Source organism: Sinohyriopsis cumingii, chromosome 15 (genome assembly GCF_028554795.1).
Source record: "Sinohyriopsis cumingii isolate HCF-2022 chromosome 15, ASM2855479v2, whole genome shotgun sequence".
Classification (NCBI taxonomy): Eukaryota; Metazoa; Mollusca; class Bivalvia; order Unionida; family Unionidae; genus Sinohyriopsis; species Sinohyriopsis cumingii.
In genome coordinates, this window is record NC_142975.1 from 30,691,011 (window position 1) to 30,707,698 (window position 16,688).

General features: G+C 34.6%; 1 protein-coding gene across 2 annotated transcripts in view; it reads left to right on the plus strand.

Annotated features, from left to right (window-relative positions):
- LOC149781487 (uncharacterized) overlaps positions 1–16,286 on the plus strand; it is a 30,386-nt gene extending 14,100 nt beyond the window's left edge. For both annotated transcript variants that reach the window (XM_089934758.1, XM_089934759.1), the window contains exons 2-3: positions 13,837–14,008; positions 15,839–16,286. In XM_089934758.1, the coding sequence (XP_089790884.1) occupies positions 13,837–14,008; positions 15,839–15,906 (240 nt within the window). In that variant the 3' untranslated portion in view covers positions 15,907–16,286. The remainder of the gene's footprint in view (positions 1–13,836; positions 14,009–15,838) is intronic.
- Positions 16,287–16,688: the final 402 nt, after the last annotated feature.

Below are 16,688 nucleotides of genomic sequence, written 5' to 3' on the forward strand. Positions count from 1 at the left end.
TCCCTAATCTTGGTTTATTATTCCTTATCTTCGTTTATTATCCCTAATCTTGGTTTATTATCCTTAATCTTGGTTTACAATCCCTAATCTTGGTTTATTATCCCTAATCTTGGTTTACTATCCCTTATCTTGATTTATTATTCCTTATCTTGACTTGAACCACAGTAAGGCTGTATCATGAATGTCAAATACCTGCTGGAGACGGTGAAGTAATATATTATGGTCTATTGTGTCAAATGCTGCAGACAAATCAAGGAGGGTGAGGACTGTAATCTTTCCGCTATCCAAAGCAGGGAGAATGTCATTAACTATTTTTAGAAGAATAGTTTCAGTACTGTGGCAAGGGTGATATGCAGACTGTACATTGCTAAAAGTTTGTTCTTGAATTCAGATGAGGTACAAGCTGGGATAGAACAACCTTTTCTAACATTTTTTATGTGAACGGGAGATTAGAAACTGGGCGGTAGTTCCTTAGATCGTTATGGTCGAGTGTTGGTTACTTACTGTATATGCTGAATACAATAAAATTATGTTTTAGTATATACAGATTCCACGGTGAAAGAAATCGAGTAAAGTCGAATGTGAGATATGTTATATCTAAATTTCTGTACATGATATTCGCCAAAAAAAAAAATCAATAAACAATTTGAATAAATATCGTACATGTATGTGCTGAAACGTTATTTAAATCTTGTGTTAATTGCCAAATATCAGTGGATTTGATCAGTGTCAACCATCTTCAATCTTAAATGTATGGTACTGGCCTCAGCTGTGGATTGTTTTGGATATTGCATTCGGTTTTTATGTATGTAGCTCGTTTTATTGATTGAATTCGTACATATACAGGTTGCAATCTTTCAAGATGATAAAACAAATTATTCTCTAAAACGCTTTATCTATGCCATTTTCGTTGCAAAATAATTCCTTCTGTAATACCTTTTTCTGTTTAGATCTAGGAATTAAATCCCAATTTCAAACTGTCAGATCTTTTATTTCGTGAGTTGTATACTCGGTGGTTTTTCATTGCCGGTAATTGAGCAATGCGAACTGAAAGCAGGTAGCACGTCAGTCCCTGTGTTGATTTCACGCTGGAAATCAATCTTTCATTAGAAAAATATTCTGCCACATAACCGTTCCCAAGTGGACCTAACATGTCTATAATGTCGACATGATTTAATAATTTTTTGACTAAGATAAACATGTTTTCCTTTTTCACATTATATCACTGTAGACAAGATTCATATGAATCGATACATGTTTCTCTTGAAAAGTCGTTGAAACCGTTTTAAGCTCTTCGCAGAAGAAAGGAACCTTTCTGGATCATGGCATGGTACCCAAAGGAAAGTTTTAAAGCTCGAGATGAGCGGCTGACGGTTAACATCACGCTCATACTAATAAAGCGGTGATGATTTCAGATATACATAAAAGCCAGTAAAAGCTAACGGCAAATGAGACGTGTATGATCTGCATAAATAATATTATATCAATGAACGATTAGACACCAAAGGAGTTTTATGGTGCAATGTGCTAGCTGTGCCCAGCTGATTTCTCTTTTCGACCTTGTGCTATTGTTTTCATTTTTATCCAGTTATAGCGAAATGCTTAACACGAAAACCCACTTTGTTCTCCATTAACAAAGTCTACTTGTCTTGTGGGTGGACTAGGATTTTTGAAAAAAAAGTAGGGTGGAGTTGGATTTGTTTTAAAATTGGCAGTGTGTTGTGTAGTCCCCCCTACTTAATAAAGAAAGACGAACAGTGATTTATTTTTTAAAAAAATATTACTTTGATAGTGTTAGAGTAGGATATTGGTGTTTGAAAATAATTATGGGATGTCGAATAAATCTGTGAAAATTCTCTACTTTCTGGGTCTATAACGCAATTTTTATTTAACCCACCATACCTTTCGTGGTTTTTCTTTGATGTTTTATTAACCGCACATTTGGGGATGGTTTGTGATAGTTCATGTTCTCCTTGAAATCTGGGCTTATTCTGCGTGTATTACGGGAGAGTAATCCTAACTTAAAGGAGGGTAAGTTGATGGCAACGAAGGTTTCACACCCTGGTTTGTGATCATCCTGAAAATCATCTTCACCGATTAAAGAAGGGTTCTCATATGTATGTTTGGAATGAATTTTCAGGATGAGGGGTATCTAATAAGGAATATTTCTAATCCAGTGCAGCCATGGGGTGCGGCTGGTATGGGATGAGGTGGAGAAAACAAACAAAACAATTAAGACACGTGTTATGGTTTCCAACTCTTGTGCCTAAAACAGCATATTTGATATTATATCTGTAATTTACAGATACAATTTTTTTTTACGAAAGGGACTTCTTTCTCTTTTCCTAATAAGTGTGATACAGTTATATGTGATACGCATTTCTCACAATCCTATATGGGTATGGTCGTGTTTAAGTGTGTTATTCACAGGTGTAAAATAGTTTTGTTTTTCAAAACCGATTTCCTACGGCCCAGTGATATATAGAAAAATCATACATTTAGTTCATGGGAAATTTCTCCGCCAAAATGCATCCCAATCTACTCGAACCACCTTGGCTATTTCTACGATTAGATCGACTGTAGGATTGACTGAAATGTTACGAATGAACAAAATAGTTCTATCATTAGTAACTTCTCGGTTACTAATTATTTTGTAAATGGCCGACGAGGTCCAAATAACAGCTATCGAGATGAATTCGATGTATGGTCGGTAGAATTAGCATCGAAGTTCCAAATGGAAAGATTATATTATTCTTATATTCCTTATCACTATGGATAATTTTCAGGCGGAATGTAAGTGCGTCAATCCTTATCCTACCGCACACGTAGTCTTTATCGACATGTGGGGACTATTATTTTGGGTGGGGGCTGCTTTTTTACATATCCTATATAGGTTCCGATGTAAACAAATTGTTCAGGGGCCAGAGTGGCGAGTGGTCTAAAGCGCTCTCCGTTACGGATTACTGCCATCTCATCTCTGTCTGCGCCGGTTCGAGTCTCAGATTCAGCCAATGTGGGTATGTGAGAAAGCTTGCCAGTAGCTTCTCGTGGGTCGGTGGTTATTTCTGGGGTTTTCCCGGGTTCTTCATCCACCATTAATACTGGCCGCCATGTATAGCCTATCGTGTGCTGAAAAATGGCGTTAAGCCCCACAACAACAACAACAAATTGTTCATGTTAACATGCCTAGTAAAAAGAATGGCATTAATGACTGGCTTACAGGTGCTTGTTCAAAACGTGACTGACCACCAGGTTCCCGACACACTTCATGTGTATATGACTTGCCACAAAACTATGCGGTCCCCCAGAGAGTGTGTAGCAAAATGAATTTTCTTTCCTTCATAATACGACAAGCCGAGTATGAAGAGAATCCATGGTAGCGTTAAGCCAATTAGCAAATGAAAGCTTTAACAAAACTTAAAGTCTCATAATGTGCCTACAGATCAGAATGTGTGTTGTTCGTTGTACTGATTACAATTAGCAAATTGCATGGCCCAGATGTTCCGGCGCATAATGCGAAGATAGATCTGGATCCGTCCAGTTTGTAGTTAGACTCGACTTACAATCGAGTATTGACTGAACTCGTTTTCATTTCAAGACACTTCTGACATGCGGAGATCATAAAATTGGTGTCTAAATCGCAATATTTGGGAGATTTCATATCTAAATCGCAAGATTTGGGAGATTCCATGTCTAAATCGCAAGATTTGGGAGATTTCATGCCTAAATCGCAACCTCCCCGCTGCTCTGTACCCTACACTGGCTATCCATTCGATCCAGAATCAAGCACAAAATTTGTTCTTTGTGCTACCTTTCACTGTCAGACTCCAGTCCAACATAACTTTCCAACCTCACCCATGTGTACACACTAGCAAGGTACTTACACTCCTTATCTGACAATCGTATACTCATTATTCCCACTATGAAAACAAAGTCATACGGACAGCGTTCTTTTGCATACCAGGGCCCAGCACGTGGAATGAATTGCCCACTGAACTTAGACACAAAGACACAGTGATCCCATTCAAGAGTGCTCTGAAAGCTCACTTATTTCGACTGCAAGAACAAACTTAAAGACCTAATAATGTTTCCTACCTTAAATATTCTCAGCATGTTTTTTATGTTTTCTAATTTCATGGTGTTTGTTTTTGTAATCATATCATTATATGTTTTTTATCTTATAGGTGTTGTCTAATGTTGTAAAGCTCTTAGAGCTTCTAAAGATTAGGCGCCATACAAAGTCCTCATTATTATTATTATTATTATTATTATTATTATTATTATTATTATATTTGGGAGATTTCATCAGCAGTGAAGCAGCAAATGTATATCGTGTAATTGGGTCAAAGACATTGTAATCTGAATCACGTATGCTGCAATAGGTGATGTCTAGTTGTTTTATAACAATAGGTGATGTCTAATTGTTTTATAACAATAGGTGATGTCTAGTTGTTTTATAACAATAGGTGATGTCTAGTTGTTTTATAACAATAGGTGATGTCTAATTGTTTTATAACAATAGGTGATGTCTAGTTGTTTTATAACAATAGGTGATGTCTAGTTGTTTTATAACAATAGGTGATGTCTAATTGTTTTATAACAATAGGTGATGTCTAGTTGTTTTATAACAATAGGTGATGTCTAGTTGTTTTATAACAATAGGTGATGTCTAATTGTTTTATAACAATAGGTGATGTCTAGTTGTTTTATAACAATAGGTGATGTCTAGTTGTTTTATAACAATAGGTGATGTCTAATTGTTTTATAACAATAGGTGATGTCTAGTTGTTTTATAACAATAGGTGATGTCTAATTGTTTTATAACAATAGGTGATGTCTAATTGTTTTATAACAATTATAAATCCGTCTCTGCAGACATTACGTTTCTTTCAGCATGGGGATACAAAATATGGACAATGAAAACAAAATATCGTAAGCGTTGTAAATTAACATTTATACGCCAGTGTCTCTTTTGAAAATGTAAGACCTTTATCTCAAGGGATTTTGTCCTTTTTCAGGAATCTTATCGACGGTAAAATTGTTATGTACCCATAGTCAGAAAACAATAGTATGAATTTTAATGTTTATTGTTTTGATTATAGCTTGAACTCTTTAAGCAATGTATTAAGCTGAATATCATTCAGCCTGAAACCCTTTAGGAAATTCATTACGCTGAAAATCATACAGCTTGAAACACTTTATTAAACGTATTAAGCTGAAAATCATACAGCTTGAAACACTTTAGGAAATGTATTAAGCTGAAAATCATACAGCCTGAAACCCTTTAGAAAATACATTATTCTGAAAATCATACAGCTTGAAACACGTTAGGAAATATATTAAGCTGAATATCATACAGCCTGAAACCCTTTAGGAAATTCATTACGCTGAAAATCATACAGATAGAAACACTTTATTAAACGTATTAAGCTGAAAATCATACAGCTTGAAACACTTTAGGAAATGTATTAAGCTGAAAATCATACAGCCTGAAACCCTTTAGAAAATACATTATTCTGAAAATCATACAGCTTGAAACACTTTAGGAAATGTATTAAGTTGAAAATCATACAGCCTGAAACCCTTTAGGAAATGCATTATTCTGAAAATCATACAGCTTGAAACATTTTATTAAATGTATTAAGCTGAAAATCATACAGCCTGAAACCCTTTAGGAAATTCATTAAGCTGAAAATCATACAGCTTGAAACACTTTAGGAAATGTATTAAGCTGAAAATCATACAGCTTGAAACACTTTAGGAAATGTATTAAGCTGAAAATCATACAGCTTGAAACACTTTAGGAAATGTATTAAGCTGAAAATCATACAGCTTGAAACACTTAAGGAAATGGATTAAGCCAAAAATCATACAGCTTGAAACACTTTAGGAAATGTATTAAGCTAAAAATCATACAGCTTGAAACACGTTAGGAAATACATCATTCTGAAAAATCATACAGCTTGAAACACTTTAGGAAATGTATTAAGCTGAACATCATACAGCCTGAAACCCTTTAGAAAATACATTATTCTGAAAATCATACAGCTTGAAACACTTTAGGAAATGTATTAAGCTGAAAATCATACAGCTTGAAACACTTTAGGAAATGTATTAAGCTGAAAATCATACAGCTTGAAACACTTTAGGAAATGCATTATTCTGAAAATCATACAGCCTGAAACCCTTTAGGAAATGCATTATTCTGAAAATCATACAGCCTGAAACCCTTTAGGAAATGCATTATTCTGAAAATCATACAGCTTGAAACCTTTTATTAAATGTATTAAGCTGAAAATCATACAGCTTGAAACACTTTAGGAAATGCATTATTCTGAAAATCATACAGCCTGAAACCCTTTAGGAAAAGCATTATTCTGAAAATCATACAACCTGAAACCCTTTAGAAAATGCATTAAGCTGAAAATAATACAGCTTGAAACCTTTAAAGCAATCAATTAAGCTAAACATCTTATAGCTTAACATTAAACTAGACACTTTATAATTTTTATATTACACACTATGCGGGAGATAAACTAATTGATGTTTACGATATGAGGTCATATATATATATATATATATATATATATATATATATATATATATATATATATATATATATATATATATATATATATATATATATATATGGGGGGGGAAGCCGGAGGAATACAAATTGTATGGAAAATAACAGTCTTTCCAAACGGCAACACATAATCTAGTAATGAGTAAGCGCCTTTAAAACCTACCGATCCAGCTGTTGTACTCTGAAGCTACATCAACAGAAAACAAAAAACTAAGGGCCCCGATTGGTTTAAAGGGTTCTCCGTTACGGATCACAGCCATCTTATCTCTGTCTGCTTGGGTTCTAGTCTCTGATTCGGTCAATGCGGATATGTCAGAAAGCTTGCCGGAAGCTTCTCGTGGGGATTCCCCGGGTTCTTCCTCCACCATTAATGCTGGCCGCCACCTATCGTGAGCTGAGAAAAAGGCGTTAAACCCTTCAACAACAATATTAATACACAAAATTTGTATGAAAATTCAAAATCCTGCATTATGCTATTTGCTTTGGCACGTACACATAGCACCATGTGCGATCGTATATAGACAACGTTTGGGAGACTTAGATTATTATTATTATTATTATTATTATCATCTGTACTGTATTAATAACTGCTACGACCAGACTATGCTGCATGCTATTTGGGAATTTCAGGCTAGTATTAGTAGAAATAGTAGTAGTAGTAGTTGTTGTTGTTATTGTAGTAGTAGTACTAATAGTAGTAGTGGTAGTAGTAATTGTATCAGTAGTAGTAGTAGCTGTAGTAATCGTAGTAGTAGTGGTAGTAGTAGTACTAGTAGCAATAGTAGTTGTAGTAGTGGCTTTTGTAGCAGTCTTGGCAGATACATGACAAATTATTAGAACAGAATACTGACACTATTTTTAATAATAAAATTGGTGATATTTGTTTTAAATTTCCACATTCCATACCAATGTTACCACCTAAACTCTAAATTTGTACCAACGGGTATCACTTAAAATTCAAATTTTATACTAATGAGTACCACTTAAAACTCTAAACTTGTACCAATTGGTACCACTTAAAACTCTAAATTTATACCAATGGGCACCACCCAAACTCTAAATTTGTACCAATGGGTACCACTTAAAACTGTAATTTTATACTAATGGTTACCACTTAAAACTAATTTGTACCAATGGGTATCACTTAAAACTCAAATTTTATACTAATGGGTACCACTTAAAACTCTAAATTTGTACAAATGGGTACCAGTTAAAAGTCAAATTTTATATTAACGTGTACCACTTAAAACTCTAAATTTTTACAAATGGGCACCAGTTAAAACTGTAATTTTATACTGATGGGTACCACCTAAAACTCTAATTTTGTACCATTCGGTACCACCTAAAACTCTAAATTTATACCAATGGGCTCCACCCAAAACTCCAAATTTGTACCTATGGGTACCACCAACAATTTTAAACTTCTATGCAGTTTGATCAATGTTGTGACTAGATTTGTTTTTAAAAATACATTTGTCCGGCCTTGTTGTGTTATTTTCCCATGATTTCAGAGAAACAAAATTGGAGATTTCCATGAAGTGTTCACTCTCAGTTTTGGTAATGACCTATTGTTAGGCGATATTCGAGTTAACGTTCTACTGATGTCCATTACTAAGCGATATAGACCAGAGATTTCATTTTTAAACCTCACAGCAACACATTTTCGTTCGATAATCTATTGACAGAAACGATAATGTCGAGAATTTTCAGCATCAGCCTTACGGCGCAATTTTTTTCTGTAATGTTATACGAGAATATTAGGGATGGCTCTTTATGTTGTTAAACATGCGATGGCTTGGATTTTATTTACTGGGTGACGCTTTCACATCGATTCCACAGTCCCTGTCCGCTATGCAATCAGCAGGAAATAGCGTTTGCTCGAGCGGGGACACAAATCAATGACACACAGAAATAAAACGACGATTAATCTCTTTATGCTTAGGCAAGCATCACAACATTGTGGTTAATTTATTTTGCTTGAATTAATCCTAACTGGTATTAGTACTTCATAGTGTTTGTACTTTCCCAAATTCATCCAAGTTGAAGAAGTATGAACGGGCGAATTGGGCGCATTGGGCGAATTGCATCTCATCAAACCTGCGCGAATGTCATATTACTAAAATAATTCATGTAAAAACATCGTTTTGATGATGCATATGCGATAAGCATTTTCAGTCATATAAAAAACACAGATTTTTGATGCCCCATCAAAAGCATGCATTAGAAGGATAACTCATGCCAATGCAATCTCAATAGATAATGTAGATCTACATTAGGTCAAGGTCAATGTGTGATTCTGGTAATTTGTACCTACCTCGTGTGTGTGTGTGTGTGTGTGCGTGAGTGTGTGACTTTTTCGTCTGCAATGTCTCCTGTTATATTTTAATATTAAGAAGACATCAACGAATGAAATTCCAACTATCGCGCAGAACAATATGAGAAAATCTAGAAAGCTGCTGGTACATCAGCAAAACTAGGCTTCTATAAAGCTGAGTACTTTGTGCACAGGAAAAACGGATAGGTACAAGACTGCTAAAATATATTGGATGATATACAAGTCCGACTATAAATAAATGAATTCTCTAAATTAAAGATCTAGATTGGATATCTGCAATACTGGGCTTAATTTTGTTTTCATTCCACACTTTTCGACAAATATGTTTATAAAAGTATTGAGAAACGGAATGCCTAAAGTCACTAGATCTTCGAAATATCCGATTGAGATTGTTAGGGTAGCTTTGATTGGTTTGTCTTTCACTCATTGTCAATAATACCAACATCACCTGGCAACCAAAAGCGCAGGGTAATTTTTCCGATTTTCACAAGCATATATTGTATAATATAAGACTTGGAATATTACATTGTTTCCAAATTTATTTAAGGTTTTGCAAGGATTGCGGTGTAGAAAGCGAGTCCGAAAAAAAATGCTATTCAATTTTGAGATGTCTCGATATAGCTCTAGTGTATGACTTCAATTTCTGCCTAACAAATGGAGGCTGCATCTAAAGTAGGCTCTAACTAGTATAGTAGGTGTTGCAACGGAATTACAAAATACTTGAAGATTTTTTTTAGAAAGCAGCACTTCGAGTTTCCAAGTTCTGCTGTAATTGACATCCATACGGAAGATTTTGAATTATGAGATTTAATTACTTTTAGAATATTCATAGATACAGTGGTTTATTATTTTTTTTTAAATCTAATAAAATCAACAACAAAAACTTTCTGATGAACGTTTTAGCGTGTACTTTGTCTTGTACAACCTTATTAGATTCTTCTGTTTCTTTCTTTTGATCGCCTTGGGTTATTTGTTATGACTTGTTTTCAAATACTTCTTTCTATATTTGCTTTAAATGTGTTTCTTTGCTTAAAGGGATTATTCCGGTTCTTTTTCGTCGCGGACACAATCACAACGTCCTCATCATTCGTAAACTTTATCAATGTCGGAGATACTATCGCTAGAACATTTATGGACCAACCAACACGAGAAACTGTCCACTCAAAATTGCAATATGTTATATCTGTACCATTACGTAAGAAAATGTGTAAATATGCATATTTATAGAACGGGTCTTTCTGATTTTCTGAGATCTGTTAGTCAACAAGTGCAATACAAGACATGGAGAAATAAAATAACATGATGGATGGGGCCATCAGTCAGTTTTAGAAAATAATTGCAATAAGAATTATACGTAGAAAGTTTGTAACAAACTAGATGCAGGTAACATTCCACAAAGTCATTCAAAATTGAATAATTTAGTCAGAATGACATGATTTTATGAGGACGTTGATATAGTAATAACATTCAATGCAAATTTTTGGCATTGCTTCCAAAATTTGAAAAAAAAAAAAAAAAAACAAACATCGTAAACTCCAAGCACGATGAGTTAAGAAATTTGTGTTCAGAAAATATTTCAGCAGACACAACTTTTTTTTATTATCTCCACAATACCAAATGAGAAAGTGTTTACATTTTGTGCAGACTATTGCGACAACAAATATCTACAGCTCTAGTTACTATTATATATTTCTTAATGACACACTGAAAAACAAAGTGAAAATTTAAAAGGAACTTACAGCATTGTGAATGGATTCCCAAATGATCCTAGAGGTTCTATCACAAATCCTAAAGTATGGAATGTTCCGAATGAATTCCAGGTTTTGAATGTGCTGATATATCAACAAGCTTGATTGAGCTGATGTCCCAACAGTCTTGCTGTATCACAATTATATAATACAGATTGTCCCTCAATGAAATCACAATAATCCCAACGTAATTTTTTAGTCAAACTGTCAATGAGTACACTGTAATTCCATTTAATAATTTAAATGAATAATTCCTCCCAAATTATATCTGAACACAATTAAAAGCGATTCCACAAAGACTGATATTAAAATAGAAATAAATAATCTTGGTGATGTCAACCTCTAATCATATATGTCGTAAAATCAATTCACTATTGTTCTTATATATATATATATATATATATATATATATATATATATATATATATATATATATATATATATATATATATATATATATATATAAACTAAACAGAGGTAAATATATTAAAACTATAAAACCATACCTAGACTACTGTAATGTTCTTTGTGGAAATACTTCGGACAAGAATATTTGCAAATTACTCTGCATATAGAAAACAAGACAGCTTACAGACTCTTCTACGTAATGCTGAAAACATCCCAACTGCAATAAATATTAAAATCTTAAACAGTACGTGAACGAATAATTTTGAGAAAGACGCACAATGTCGCAATTTGAACCCTCACACCTCAAGGAACTATACCATGGTGGACAACAAGGCAACAATCACAATTGAAAACCAATTTCAGCTGACCATCTTCCCTTTAAAAACTTAATAAAGAACTTTTTTAAAAATGTTTTTAATATTCACGACCTCTAATTTTCAGCAGAATCCCAAATAAAATTAGAGAAAGTACAAATACAATACTTTTAATATAATTTCATTCAATGCATGAAAAGTGGAACATGTTTGATCTGACAATCATGTCATAACAAGTAATAATAATAATAATAATAATAATAATAATAATAATTATTATTATTATTATTATTATTATTATCATCCTGACACCAGGCCGACCAGTCATAACACTGACTCTGGTGGCCTAGGGGTTAGAGCGTCCACCTCGGATGCGGGAGGTCGTGGGTTCGATCCCCGGCCGAGTCATACCAAAGGCTTGCAAAAATGGTACTAACAGCTGCCTCGCTTGGCGCTTAGCATTAAGAGGTTAGTGTTAGGTCTGGTCGGCCTGGCGTCAGGATAATGTGACTGGGTGGGACATCATGCTACATGTCTGCGGCATGATGCCCCAGTGCTAGACATCACTATAAACTGTCACACTGCAGACGTCGTAGCAGTATGGCTGAAAAATTGTTAAAGCTACGTTAAAAATCCAAATCACACACACACACACACACCTAACACTAACCTCTTAATGCTGTTAGTACAATTTTGAGAAGTCTTTGGTATGATTCGGCCGGGGTTCGAGCTCGCGACCTCCCGCATCTGAGGCGGACGCTCTAACCACTATGCCACCAGAGCTGTGTGGTATCGTCATCGAAAAGCAATTAAGAATTAAAATATATTTATTTTAAAATATTTTACATTTTAGATTTTATGGAGAGTAATAGATTTGTAATTGTGTAAGTTTGTTTAAAAGAAATTAATCCGAAGCCATGAATTTTTAAACGTCACTCATACTTTATTGAAAGTATATTTACAAATTCGAAGCCAACGCTATGTTTGACAACCCCTCAAACCAAACAAGAGTCATGTACAGTATAACTGCTGAGGTTTTGATCGTTAGAATCAAGGACTGAATTTGTTCTCGTTATCTCTACCCAGTGGATATGATCAGTTACGCATCAACACCCGTGAATTCTTTTTATCTGCTAGAATTAAAAATTGTGCTTTTAATGTTCCTCATAAAGTGTAACAAATTATAAATTCCAAATACGCATGTGCTTTATCGAACAGATATGAAAATGAATTCTGCTTAACATCAAAGAAAGCGGTGCACTAAACTACGACCAGTATGTTATTAACTCTTGGAATTAACCCTATGTCTCAGAGGACAACCTTTTTCCCATCGAGAATACCAGGAAATACCAATGAGAAAATGCAATTAATTTACGCATGAATAATAGATTGTTAACTAATATGTTTAACCATCAAACAATAATAAACAGAAAATTGAAGAGTCATACAGAATTAAAGGCGTATTTTATTGAACTTAACGAAAAGACTTAAAGGTTAAGAACGAGGAAAAGCGTTTATCTGCACTGGATTACTGATGATCGATGCCCATGTATAATTGCAAAACCAAAAATTTAACAGATATATTATGTGCTGTTGAGAACTACGTTACATCTACTTTGTGAAGGAACCAAACATGAGTATCTCCACAAACAAATGTCAGACTCCATAATAACAAGGACAACAACAAGCCCCTGTCTCCCTTCCCCAAGTAACCTCAAATCATAGCCTCAGATACAATTTCCGATTAGAAGTTCCAACACCGCAATCGAAGGGCAAAGAGTCCTTCCTTCACCCCACAACTCACCTATGTTGCCAAACAAATGCATGCGGCAGGTTTTAGGAACAACTCAGCATCAATAAATTATTGCTTTTGTTTCTTTTTTTGTGGCTTTAATAATGGGTCTTTTCTGCTTGTATTCAATGGTCTCGATCTAACACTTCATTATGACGTTAAAATGTAACGTCAAGCTGTGATGTACATGTAAGAAGGAACGATAAGACCTTATGAATTTAAATAACACAGTACTGATGTGATATCAACATGTATGTATGTATGTATGTATGTATGTATGTATGTATGTATGTATGTATATATGTATGTATGTATGTATGAATGCATGCATGCATGTGGGTGGGTGGGTGGGTGGTTAGGAGGTAGGTAGGTATGACTATTTACTCTTAAACATCGTATGGCTATTTACTCTTAGGCATAGATTACTTCAGGTTTATCAAATTCGTGATGATGTGATAATGTATATTGATATTGAAACAAAACAAAGATCAAATTATAAGTAAAAATGCTTAGGCAATTAACGTGTTTAGAAACTAAACATCTAATTATGTCTCCAGAAGTATCAAAACTAGTACAGCTACCTTGGTATAGTAACGACATTTATTTATTTAATTTATGGATGCTTGTTTATTTATGTTGTTATGTATTGACAGAGACTGCAGTTGCTGCAGGACTTGAGAGATCTGCTACCAAACTTGGGAGACCTGAAGCAAGATGCCGATGATTCCACTCCCAACTTTCCCATTAGTGCAAACAAAGAAGCAGAATTTTGGGAGATTCTTCCTCAGAAGAGAATGCGTCCTTTCAAATATCAAACACGTGCAGGTGAGACTGTCATAAAACGAACATGAATCAAAGTCTCATACTGGCCCTTTGGCCTCTCACGACTACAGCAAAATATGATGGTTCGCTCATTACTTAATTGATTTGATGCTGTCATGGGATTTAAAGTATACCTCATCTTACGTTCGCGAGGCACGAAACATTGTTTTAGAATAATCACAAGCTTGTTCTGCTGATTGCACTGTATTGCCTTAGGGTAGTATAACCAAGCTGGGTCTTATTAATTTCTTAAAGGTACTACATCATGCATCCATGCTTATTCATTCAGGCGCCTTACATCATCATAATGGACGCTCAATATGAGTTTTAATGTAACTAAAGTATGACTATCCTTACTTGTCTATTGGACGCTTTTTGCATAAGTTAATGAATATTCGGATTATTTCATTTAGGAAACAATGACAACTGAATAATAAATACATTCTTAAACATTCCAGGACTGACTGTGTTATCATGTCAGCTGAATACCATCTTAAACATTCCAGGACTGACAGTGTTATCATGTCAGCTGAATACCATCTTAAGCACTATAGGACTGACTGTGTTATTATGTCAGCTGAATACCATCTTAAACACTCTAGGACTGACTGTGTTATTATGTCAGCTGAATACATCTTAAACATTCAAGGACTGACTGAGTTATCATGTCAGCTGAATACCATCTTAAACATTCCAGGACTGACAGTGTTATCATGTCAGCTGAATACCATCTTAAGCACTCTTGGAATGACAATGTTATCAAACTAAGTCTCTATAATATATTAGGTAATATTTATATTTTAAGTAACCATGATTTCAAAAGCAAAAAATGTGTCTGGAATCCTTCAGACCGTGTCTCAATAAACATTTTCAGGGTTGGTCTGGAATCGGTCAGACTGTGTTACAACAAACATCTTTCAGGGTTAGTCTGGAATGCATCAGACCGTGTCACAAAAACATCTTTCATGGTTAGTCTGGAATCCATCAGACTGTGACTCAAAAACATATTTCAGGGTTATTCTGGAATCCATCAGACCGTGTCTCAAAAACATCTTTCTCGGTTAGTCAAGAATCCATCAGATTGTGTCTCAAAAACATCTTTGTTAGTCTGGAATCCATTAGACCGTGTCTCAAAAACATCTTTCATGGTAGGTCTGGAATCCATCAGACTGTGACTCAAAAACATCTTTCATGGTTAGTCTGGAATCCATAAGACTGTGTCTCGAAAACATCTTTCAGGGTTATCTGAATGCACAAAAATGCTTTTAAAAATTATAAAGACTCTAATAACTAATGGATATATTTAAAAATCCTACCTAAAACGTAATCATTTTACCAAACCACCATTTTAAAATTAGTTTCCATATTCAGTATTAAAAATTGAGGTTCAAGGGGAGCTATTGCGTCGTGTTGAATGATGCGCGTCGTTCTTCCAAGTAGCACTTTGCATCAGTCAGTTGTCACTATATAGTCATCATCATAATCATCACCATCACCGTCATTATCATGATCAATACCACCACCTTCATCTAAAAGACGAAGAAACAGTGCACAACGGTATCTATTTTTCAGCTTTAAATAAAACAGCTGCATTTCACAAGACTGAGGGAAGTTGGTTTTGGAAGTATATTAAAACCCAAATGTTGTAAGGAGTCTATACTTTAAGAATATTGTCATAACCTTAGAACCAAGTGATATATCTACGATTTTCCGTAAAGTAGTTTCATGAATACGAAATGGCTATTTCCACAAGCCTTATCTATCTATTCACATAAGTGGTTTATTAGTGTCCAATCCCTATCGGTCTACTTTAATGTATTTTTTCTATTTTAGGTGGCGTTGCTCTCTGCCTTTGGAAGGTGTGCCCGGCAGCTCCATGGTTGGTTTCCAAGCGGAGATGAAGTCATTATGACGCTAAAAAGATGTAAACAGTACCAAATTTCATTGTGCATTCGATTTCTGATTACGACAGTCTCGAGAAGAAAAAAAAGAAACAAAATTTACCGTGCCACTAATGAACTTTATGGATGGGCAAATTTATTAGACTAACATGTATTGAGGGAAATATGCCCTATTTTAGATTTGTTATTCTTCCACAAAGTCTAAAAATAAATCCTTGTTCAAAATGAATCGAAATAATTAATACATTTGTTTTCTTAATTTACACTGCGTTGAATCCAAGACTTCAAAGAATCTCTCAAATTGTACACAAATATTTAAATGTTAGTTCTCTAAAGGTATGATTCGGATGATTTTAAAAACAATAAAATAAAATTCTTTGCTTGGTTTGTTAAGGAATAATATGCCTGCCAATTCTGGGGAAGTTTTATCTATTGAACGTTAAATGGAGTTTTAACCCATTCGATGCAAATTTACTTTACTTTGGTCATGTCACATGTCAAGTACTTCAAAACTTCAAAGTTCACGTCAATTTTTAATGACACAATTAGTAGATATGAGTGTGCTGCAAAAATGTTAGGCTGATTCTCTGTTTTAAAAGACCTTACGATCAAACTTTCTCGAAAATCAAACGAAAAGTTCGATGGGACACAATCCAACCTAGTGAGTACTATGTGGGCAAGTCTATTACTGATGCATATAACGCCATGTGACTGCCCTTCAGGGTTACTTCCACTAATGCCCATGTGACTGCCCTTCAGGGTTACTTCCACTAATGCCCATG